At 39.2% G+C, this 11,381-nt stretch overlaps 1 protein-coding gene across 1 annotated transcript; it reads right to left on the minus strand.

Annotated features, from left to right (window-relative positions):
• Nucleotides 1–9,816: 9,816 nt before the first annotated feature.
• LOC118591472 (olfactory receptor 11G2-like) lies at nucleotides 9,817–10,870 on the minus strand. The gene has a single exon (XM_036199807.1). The coding sequence runs from the start codon at nucleotides 10,789–10,791 to the stop codon at nucleotides 9,856–9,858; it is 936 nt and encodes a 311-aa protein (XP_036055700.1). The 5' UTR covers nucleotides 10,792–10,870; the 3' UTR covers nucleotides 9,817–9,855.
• Between the last annotated feature and the right edge of the window lie 511 nt (nucleotides 10,871–11,381).

Here is an 11,381-nt window from a genome sequence, read left to right on the forward strand (position 1 = left end):
AGTTGTTTAACCCATTTTTTACCCTTTTATAAATTATTTTTTTCATTTATTTTACATCCCAAATATAATTTCCCCTATGTCCTCTCCTCCAGTACCCACCCCCACCTCCCCTCTGCCTTCTTCCCCATTCACTTTCCCTGTTTCTGTTCAATAAGGAGCAGACTTCCCATGGATGTCAACAAAGCATGGCCTATCAAATTGAGGTAGGACTAAGTTCCTCCCTTTGTTCTTAGGCTGGATGAGGCAACCCAGTATGAGGAGTAGGTTACCAAAAGCCAACTCATGCATAATGAACAGGCCCTGATCCCACTGCTAGGACTCCTACAAATTGACCAAACTACACAACTGTCACACATATGTAAAGGGTCTAGGTCAATCCCATGCAGGCTCCATAGCTGTTGGTGCAGAGTTGTGAGCTCCTAAAAACCCAGGTTATTTTGTTCTGTGGGGTCCTTTGTGATGACCTTACCCCCCTGGCTAGTACAATTCTTCTTCCCTCTCTTCAACAATATTCCCAGAGCTCCACCCAGTACTTACCTGTGGATCTCTGCTTTTGTTTCCATCAGTTACTGGAAGAAGGCTCTCTGATGACTGTTAGTGTAGTCACCAATCTGATGACAGGGTGCCAGATTAGGCACCCTCTCAGCTATTGCTAGGAGTCTTCGCTAAGGTCATCCTTGTGGATTCTTGGGAGTTTCCTTGGCACCAGGTTTCTCTTTAACTCAGAATGCCACTTCCATCAAGACATCTTTTTCATTACGCTCACCCTGTGTCCAGCCCCCAATCCATCCAATCTGATCCTTCACATTCCAGTCCACTCCCAGTTTACCCAGGAGAGCTCTATTTCCCCTTCCCACAGAAATCCATGTATGCCTCTTTGGGTGCTCCTTGTTACCTATCCTCTCTGGGGCTGTGGGATGCAGCCTGGTTATCCTTTAATTTTTAGCTAATATCCATTTATGAATGAGTAAATACCATATTTGTCTTTCTGGGTCTGGGTTACCTCATTTGGGATGATTTTTTTCTATTTCTGCCTATTTGCCTGCAAATTTCATGATTTTTTTTTCTGCTGAGTAATACTCTGTCATGTAAATGTACCACATTTTCTTTTTCCATTATTCTGTTGAGAGATATTCACTTTGTTTCCAGGTTCTGGCTATTATGAATAACACTGATATGAATATAGTTGAACAAGTGTCCTTGTGGTACGATTGAGCATCCTTTGGGTATATACCCAAGAGTAGTATCCTTAGGTCTTGAGGTAGATTGATTCAATCAGTTTTCTGAGAAACTTCCATATTAATTTCCAGAGGCTGTAGAACTTTGCACTCCCACTAGCAGTGAAGGAGTATTCCTCTTACTCTACATCCTCTCCAACATAAGCTATCATTAGTGTTTTGGAACTTAGCCATACTGACAGGTATAAGATGGTATCTCAGCGTATTTTGATTTGCATTTTCCTGATGACTATGGATGTTGAACAATTCTTTAAGTGTATCTCGGCCATTTGCAATTCTTCTGTTGAGAATTCTCTTTTTAGATCAGTACCCCATTTTAAAATTGGATTAGTTGGTATTTGATGTCTAGTTTCTTGAATTCTTTAAAAATTTTGGAGACCAGCCCTCTGTCAGATGTGGGGTTGGTGAAGATGTTTTCTCATTCTGTAGGCTGCTGTTTTGTGTTATTGATAGTGTGTTTTGCCTTACAAAAACTTTTCAGTTTCAGGAGGTCCCATTTATTAACTGTTGATCTCAGTGTCTGTGCTGCTGGTGTTCTATTCAGAAAGTTGTCTCCTGTGCCAGTGCTCAAGGATATGTCCTACTTTCTCTTCTATCAGGTTTAGCGTAACTGGATTTGTGTTAAGGTCTTTGATCCACTTGGGTTTGAGTCATCTGTCATCGCAGGGTGACAGATAAGGATCTATTTGCATTCTTCTACATGCCAACATCCAGTTATGTCAGTACCATTTTTGAAAATGCTTTCTTTTTCCATTGTATAATTTTGGCTTCTTTGCCAAAAATCAGGTGTTCATAGGTGTGTGGATTTTGGTCAGGGTCTTTGATTTGATTCTATTGATCCACCTGTCTATTTTTATGCCAGTACCATGCTGTTTTTATTACTATAGCTCTATTGTAGAGCTTGAAATCAGATGTGTTGATACCTCTGGAAGTTACTTTATTATATAGGATTGTTTTTGCTATCTTGGTTTTTGTTTGTTTGTTTGTTTTTCCAAATGAAGCTGAGTATTGTTCTTTCCAGGTCTGTGAAGAATTTTGTTAGAATTTTGATGGAGGTTGCATTCAATCTGTAGATTGCTTTTTGTAAGTTTGCCATTTTTACTATGCTTTTTTTAATGATTCATTTATCCTATGTGCATTGGTGTTTGGCTTTTCTGTATGAGGATGTTGTATCCCCTGGAACTGGAGTTACAGAGAGATGTGAGCTCTCATGTAGGTGCTGGGAATTGAACCTGGGTCCCATGGAAGAGCAGTAAGTCTTAATCACTGAGCCATCTCTCCAGTCCCCATTTTTTTTATTATGTTAATCCTGCTGATCCATGAGCATGGAATATCTTACTATCTTCTTATTTCTTCTTCAATTTCTTTCTTTAAAGACTTAAAGCTCAGCCGGGCATTGGTTACGAATGCCTTTAATCCCAGCACTCGGGAGGCAGAGGCAGGTGGATCTTTGTGAGTTCGAGGCCAGCCTGGTCTACAGAGCAAGATCCAGGAAAGGTGTGAAGCTACACAGAGAAAACCTGTCTCATAAAAAGAAAAAAAAAAAGACAAAGTTCTTGTCACACAGATCTTTCACTTTTTTGGTTAGAGTTTTACCAACATTTTTATATTATTTGTAGCTACTTTAGTAGTAGTATTGTTTCTCTGATTTCCTTCTCAGCATGTTTATCATTTGTATACAGGAGGGCTACTGATTTTTCAGAGTTAGTCTTGTTTGCAGCCACACCACTAAAGGTATTTATCAATTGTAGGAGCTCCCTGGTAGAAATTTTGGTGTCACATGTGTATGCTATCTTTTTTATTGTATTTTTTATTTTATAATTTAATTTAATTTTACATATTAGCCATGGATTCCCCTGTCCTTCCTCATCCCGCCCCCGCAACACACACACACTCTCCCCAGCCTACCCCCCATTCCCATCTCCTCCAGGGCAAGGACCCTGGGGATTCAGCTCAACCTGGTAGATTCAGTCCAGGCAGGTCCAGTCCCCTCCTCCCAGGCTGAGCAAAGTGTCCCTGCATAGGTCCCAGGTTCCAAAGAGCCAGCTCATACACTAAGGAAAGGTCCAGGTCCTACTGCCTGGGTGTCTCCCAGACAGTTCAAGCTAATCAGCTGTCTCACTTATCCAGAGGGCCTGATCCAGTTGGGTCTCCTCAGCTATTCATTCATAGTTCATGTGTGTATGCTATCTTATAATCTGCAAATATTGAAAGTTTGACTTCTTTCTTTCCAATTAGTACCCCCTTGATCTTCTTTTGGTTGTCTTATTACTCTAGCTAGAACTTGGAGAACTATATTCAATAGATATGCATAGAGTAGACAGCCTTGTCTTGTTTCTGATTTTAATGGAATTGCTTTGATTTTCTTTCCATTTAATTTGATGTTGGCTGTCAGCTTGAGGTATATTGCTTTTATTGTGTTTAAGTATGATTCTTTTATCCCTAATCTCTCCAAAACCTTTATCATGAAGGGGTGCTGGATTTTGTCAAGGGATTTTTCAGCATCTAATGAAATGACCATGTGGTTTTTTTTCCTTCAGTTTGTTTAAATGGTAGATTACATTAAGAGATTTTTAATGTGGAACCATCCCTGCATCTTTGGGATGAAGCCTACTTGATCATAGTGGGTGATCTTTTGATATGTTCTTGGATTGTTTGGTTTCCCAGTATTTTATTGAGTATTTTTGCATCAATGTTCTTGAGGGAAATTGGTCTTTTTGTGTTTTGAGTACCAGGGTAACAGTAGCCCTAAAAAGAATTTGGCAATTTTCCTTCTGTTTCTATTGTATGGAACAGTTTGAGGGGTATTGATATTAGCTCCTTTTTGAAAGTCTTATAGAATTCTGTTCTGAAATCATCAGGCCCTGGGCTTTGTTGTTGTTGTTGTTGTTATTGTTGTTGTTGTTGTTGTTGTTAGGAGAATTTTAATGACTGCTTCTATTTTCTTAAGCGTTATAGGTCTATTTAAATTATCTGTCTTGATTTAATTTTGGTATGTGGTACCTATCAAGAAATATGTCCATTTTTTTCAGATTTTCCAATTTTAAGGAGTACAAGTTGTTTAAGTATGACCTAATGATTCTCTGGATTTTCTCAGTATCTGTTGTTATGTCTACCTTTCTGTCTCTCAGAACAAAAACAAGCTTCTAAGAGATAATGATAAAATAAAACAAAATTTAAAAAGATGAAATAGAAACTAACACATTAGAATAGGAAAGAATAAACACACAAAAGTAGAAGAGCATAAGAGACAGATAAAGATTCAGGGAATCACTCAGGAATCCCATAAAAACAGTACACCAGAAGACACAAGGTATACACAGAGGACCTGTATTATAAAAAGGGAGAACATATATATTAACAAAATAAAATAAATATAGAAAATAAGATTTTAAAAAAGCCTTGACACAACATTATGAGACAAGAAACCTGGAAAGATGCTGTTAGTTCATTTTCTTTTGGCCATCTACTGCTGGGCATGCAACCTACCCTTAAGAGAAGTTTGTTTCCCCAGTGAGACTCTCTTCGAGAAAAGCAAATGTTTCATATACAAGTGGTTATTAATTGGAGATTGTGTATAAGTTTGGAATGGGGCACATGCACACTTCTCATTTCAGCTCTGAGATCCATCTTGTCCATACTCTGTGCATGCTGCCTCAGTCTCAGAAATGCTTTCATTTTTTTTCTTAATTTAGAATGATGTTGGCTGGGGGATTCCTGTATATTGCCTTTTTAATGCTGAGATATGGCCCCTGTCTTCCTAGATTCCTCAGAACTTTTATCAACTAAGGAATGTTGGATTTAGCCAAAAGTCTTTTCTACCTTTAATGAGATAACCATGTAATTTCCATCTTTTAGTCTATTTATTTTGTGGATTTCACTTATTCATTTATGTATGTTGAACCATCTCTACATCACTGGAAGGAAGCTGACTTAATAATGGTGAGTAGTGTTTCAGACATGTTCTTAAATTTGGTTTGCAAGTGTTTTATTGTGAATTTAGTACTCCGTGTTCATCAGAGATTTTGACTAATAATCATTTTTCAGTTGGGTCTCTGTGTGGTGTTGGTAATTGGGTTAATACTGGCTTCATAAAAAGAGTTTGGAAATGTTCTCTAGTTTTCTGTCTTATGGATTTATTTGAAGACAATTAATGTTAATTATTCTTTGAAGGGATGATAGAAGCTTTTTTCTGAATCCATCTATCCCTTTGGGGTTCTTTTTTTCATTTCTTTTTTCTTTTTGGAACAGAGACTCTTTATGTAGCCTGGGGTCTCCTGGAATTCACTCTGTAGAACAAGCTGGCCTCACACTCACAGAACTCTCAGTGTTAGGACTAAAGATATACAACACCATACACTTTTGCCTCTCCTTTTTGAAAAATAAATGAATTTATTTATTTATTTATTTATTTATTTATTTATTTATTTATTTATTTTACATCCCAGCTGCAGTTTCCCCTCCCTCCTCTCCTCTTAGTCCCCCAATGCCCCGCCCTAATCTACTCCTCCTCCATTTCTGTTTAGGAAAGGGCAGACCTCCCATGAGTATGAGGAGTAGAGTCCCAAAAGTCAGGAAAAGAGTCAGAGACAGCTCCTGTTTCCACTTTTCGGAGTTCCATAAGAGAACCAAGCTACACAACTAACTGTAACAGATATTCAAAGTGCCTTAGGTCAGTCTCATGTAGGCTCCCAGGTTATTGGTTTAGTCTCTGTGAGCCCCTACAATCCCAGGTTAGTTGATTCTGTGAGTTTTCTTGTATTAGTCTTGACCCCTCTGGCTCCTACAATCTTTTCTCCCCCTCTTCTGAAGGACTCTCCAAACTCTGACTAATGTTTAACTGTGGTCTGCATATGTTTCCATCAGTTGCTGGATGAAACTTCTCTGATAACAATTGAGCTATGTTCTAATCTTGCCACAGGAGATGGCCAGTTCAAGCTACAAATCCACTATTACTAGGAGTCATTCTTGTGGATTTCTGGGAGATTGCCTTGTGCCAGAAGAAAACGAAACAAAAACAGCATTCTCTATAACATTAGTGTAGGAAAGAACTTCCTGAATAGTACTTCAGTTGCTCAAGAATTAAGATCAACTGTTGAAAAGCGGTTCTTCATGAAACTAAAATATTTTGGCACAGCTAAGGAAACAATCAACCAGGAAAAAAAGGACACCCACAGAATAGTACAGAATCTTTGCTGATATACATCTGATGGCAGATTAATATCCAGAATATATGAAGAACTAAAAAACAGAAACAAATGACCTATCTGAAAAATGGACCTAGGACATGTAAAGAGAATCCTCAAAAGAAGAATTAAAAACAAACACTAAAAATATCTCAAAAAGTGTTCATAATCCCTAGCAATTAAGGAAATGCAATTCAAAACAACTTTGAGATCTTATCTACTCCAGTCAGGATGGCAAAAGTCAATGGAAAAAATGACAACACATTCTAGAGGGGATAAGGGGAAAGAGAACCCACATTCACTGTTGATGGGGTAGCCAACTGGTGCAGCCACTATGGAAATACCTTGGTGGTAACCAACAGCACTCTAATTGGACTTAAGACCTGTTTTACAGAGGGAGACCATGTCTGATACTGGAAACCTGGCTAACTACTCAGTGTTAGTAAAATCATGATTATTGGTGGAGAATCTACAACTACTAATTTACTAAACCCGCACAATTCCTAACAACTTATAAATATTTGTCCTATACCTACACATAAGGGTGGTTTCCACCTTTCATCAAGGAAACATCTCCCACAACAGATGGAGACCTCTACAGAAAACTACAACCAACCAAAATTCAGAGTCATAGAGCCCAGTCCCAATGGACACATCCTCAAAATACTCCTGCACCTGAGACTCAGGGAACATTGCAGAAGAGGAGAGTGGACATGCTGTAAGAGCCACAGGATTAGGAAGTTTGCTGTGACATTGTGTCTTCTAGTAACAGCAGAAGATACACTTATAAAATCTCCTGAATTTGACCATCCAAATATGAGCTGAACAAGGATGATACCAATAAACATGCCAAACTGGATGGAGAAAAACTCACAAAGCTCTGATCCCACATAAACAACTGAATAAAGCTGGGAGAGGGAGAGGTGGTCCTCCCCAGGGAAGAGCACACCAATTGTTTGTCCATGGTCAATGGTCAGCTCTGAAGTCATACAGACAAGAAGTATTATACAGATTCAACAGGTTATATTTACAAATATACATGGACATAATAGCAATTAATGCAAAGAAAAAGAGGCCACATATTTGAAAAGAAAGAAATATGCAGAAATTATTGGCTACCATGAAAAGGCCAAACTTCCAAATTGTAGGTACAGGTGAAGGAATAGAATCCCAGATCAATTATCATAGAACAGATCTTCAACAGAATCATAAAAGAAATGTTTCTCATATCAAGGAAAGACATCCTGTACATGCTGTGGGATGTCATTCTGCATTTTGTAAATATGTGTTGCCCTTATTGGTTAATAGTTAAAATGCTTATTGGCCAGTAGCCAGGCAGGAAGTAAAAGTGGGGTAAGCAGATGAGGAGAATTCTGGGAAGAGGAAGTGCTGAGTCAGGAGTCGCCAGCCAGAAAAAAAGGAAGCAAGATGACAAGGCAGAACTAAGAAAAGGTACCAACCCATGTGGCTAAACATAGATAAGAATTATGGGTCAATTTAAGCATAAGAGCTAGTTAGTAATAAGCCTGAGCTAATGGCTGAACAGTTATAATTAATATAAGCCTCTGTGTGTTTACTTGGGGGTGCAAATGGGAGAGATTTGTCCTGACTGATAGCCAGCTGGGACACAGGAAAACTTCCTACTACATTTATAGATGCAAGAAGCATACAGAACACCAGATAGACAAGATCAGAAAAGAAACTCCTGATCTGTGAACACAAAGCTCTGGATCCAGACCTCAGCCTGTGAATCCTCTTTGTGTATAAACCATCTTTCCTTTCCTGAGTAAGTTGCTTCTTCCCCTTCCTCCCTTCTTCCAACCCTCCTCCATCTACAAACCTACAAGCCTTGTTCCAATTGAACCCTCTTCATTTGTGAACCACTTTGCCTGGCCTAGCCAAATCCTGTCACCTAGGATTAGCCTCAATTGGACTGGCCTATGGGCATGTCTATGTGGCATTTCTTGGTTAATGATTGATATGGAAGGGCCAATCCCACTGAAAGTGGCACTACTCTTTGGCAGGTGGTCCTGGGTTTCAGAAGAAAGCAATCTGAGCATGCCATGGAAAGCAAGCCAGTAAGTATACTCCTTTATGGTCTCTGATTCAATTCCTGACTCCAGTTTCCTCCTTAATATCTTGTCATGGCTCTCCTGAATGATAGATTATAATCTGTACATCAAGTAATTCCTTTCCTTCCTAAATTGCTTTTGGTCATGGCAACAGGAAATGTAACTATCACAGGCATGAACCACCACACTGTTCTATTGTGTTTCATGAAACATGATCTTGCTATGTAGATAAGTTTCCTTGAAATTCTGATACTCCTGTCTCAGCTCCCCAGATTCTGGGATTATAATCATGTTCCAATATGCCTGGATCTACATTTTCCTTTAATTGTTGCAATAATTGTACACATTTGTGAGGTATATAGGAACATTCAGTATATGAACACAACACATATTATCTCAAGACAATTGTCTTCAGCATCATTTAAAATGTTTATTGTATTTTTTATTTTCTAATGATATTACACAGATCCCCCCTCATCTCTCCTCACACTTCTCCCTCAACCTCCCCTTCCAGACTCATCCTCATCCCCTCTTCTAAAAGGGAAAGGTCTCCCATGGGAAGTCAGCAAACACTGGCACATTCAGTTGAGGCAGGACCAGGCCTCTCAAATCTCCATCAAGACCAAGCAAGGTGTCCCACAATAGGTAATGTGTTGTAGCCACATTTCCTAGTGGCTTTACCCAGCAGGGCTGCATAAGAGGATGTTTGGGCTATGGGCATGGGTACCAGATGTTTGGAAGAGTCTACACTTGGTTGTATCTAGCAAAGTAGAGGTCTTTTGCCTCATCCCTTGGCATTGTTATTAAAAAGCACTTTTGAAAAAAGTTCAGTGCTGATGGGTTTTGACCCAGGCACTTCCGAAGCTATCCAGTGTTTCTGTTGTTACTCTCATGGTCTAGGTATCTCTTTCTATCTAAATAGTTCCCACTTCTCCATTCTCAAGGTAACCCAGTCATAAAAGTGAGGGCTAGTCCCTGACAGTAATGTACTCCAGAGTTGGGAACATTCAAAATCTTGACACACAACAGAATTAACACATGTCAGACGTATGTATCTTATGCCACCATCAAACACAGATGTTGAGTAACTATCCAACTGCACCCTTTGTAAACATTAACCATATTCTTTCTCCTCACACTTGCTAATCCTGTTCATTATTTGACTTTCTACATGTAAATGGGAACTTTCGGTATTTGACTTCACATGACTAACTTCATTTTACTTAACATAAAGTTCTTCCATTTTATCCATGTTACTCTAAATAACATAATTTAATCATTCTTGTGGTAGAATAATATTCTACAGTATATACCTACACACTAAAATGTAAGTGTTTTGTTTGATTAAAGTTCTAATTTTTATGTTTTCAAAAACTTCTGCAAAGAACGTTTCATATCTTTGTTCCTCAGACTGTAGATTACAGGATTAATGAGTGGAGTAACCACAGAATAAAACAGAGTCACAAGCTTCTGCATTCCAGCTGTATGCTCAGATGTTGGGCTCACATACATGACCATCACTGATCCATAGAAAAGAGAAACCACAGTCAAATGGGACCCACAGGTAGAGAAGGCCTTTCTTCTTCCATCTCTTGAAGGAACTCTAAACACAGCTTGAAGGACCAACATATAAGATCCCATGATGCAGAGAAAAGGAATAAAGAGGAGCAGGGAACTTATTATTGTCCAGAAAAATTCCATCAGTGGGGCTCTGGAACAGGTGAGGGCCAACAGAGGGCCTGGGTCACATAGGAAATGGTCTATAATCCTGGATCCACAGAAGGACATCTGAGAGATGATGATGATGGGGACAGGGAACCAGAGGAAACCAAGCACCCAGCAACTGATCACAAGGATGTTACAGAGATGCCCAGTCATAAGAGCAGGATAGTGTAGAGGCCTGCAGATGGCCAGGTAGCGGTCAAAGGCCATGACTGTCAGGAAAAAGCATTCTGTAGACCCCAAGGAGAAGAAGAAATAGAACTGCAGGAAGCACCCAGAGAAGGAGATGACCTTGGTGTCAGAGAGGAAGTTGGCCAACATGTTGGGAACTGTGGAGGTGACATACCAGATCTCCAGGAAGGAGAAGTTGGCCAGCAGGAGGTACATGGGTGTGTGCAGTCTCTGATCCCAGTACACAGCACAGATGATGGAAGCATTGCCCATGAGTGTGAGGAGGTAGACAATGAGGAAGAGTACAAAGAGGAGGATCTGCCCTTCCTTAGAGCAGGGGAATCCCAGGAGGATGAAGCCGGTGATAGTGCTGGAATTACTGGTGCTGCTGAGGGTTTTCATTTGTCTGTGAGCTATAAAGGTACCAAAAATTGTTGAATGTCCTAGAAATAGCTGAGAGAATTTAAGTTTTGCTCAAGCAGGAAACAGAATAGTTTGCTTATCATCAACTCAATATCACGGAGGGGTTGTCTTCAGTACTGTAGTTCATGTTCCAGTCAATAGCTTTACACTCATCCCCACATTGGTGGCTCTGGTAAATCACAGTGGACCACACAACAAAAATATATCATAGTGGTATGAGGACTTGTTGATAAGAAGGAAGTTGTTGAACAGAAAGGGGATACAAGAAGGTGGGCCATTGAGTGTGAAAAGAATGCATTATAGATGTGTATAGATTTCCCAAGTAATCAACTAATAAATACTTTAAGTATTTAAACATATTTGTAAAATGTTGCATATTATACAAAATGTCAGCATGTCTTTGATCTTTAGACTTCTAGATTCATAGCTAAATCAATAAATGATGATTTTTTTTCAGAACTGACTGAAGGTTTTTACTTCCTTAGCTAAAGACAATCCCATAACTAGGCTTAATCTAAGATCTGTTCATTTTGGGAAATGATGGATATTTCCTTATAAAATATCTACTT

The sequence above is a fragment of the Onychomys torridus genome, chromosome 9 (assembly GCF_903995425.1).
Source record: "Onychomys torridus chromosome 9, mOncTor1.1, whole genome shotgun sequence".
NCBI lineage: Eukaryota > Metazoa > Chordata > Mammalia > Rodentia > Cricetidae > Onychomys > Onychomys torridus.

Bases quoted from the DNA above. Each gene is read 5' to 3' on its own strand.
- LOC118591472 (XM_036199807.1), bottom strand. From the start codon at position 10,791: ATGAAAACCCTCAGCAGCACCAGTAATTCCAGCACTATCACCGGCTTC.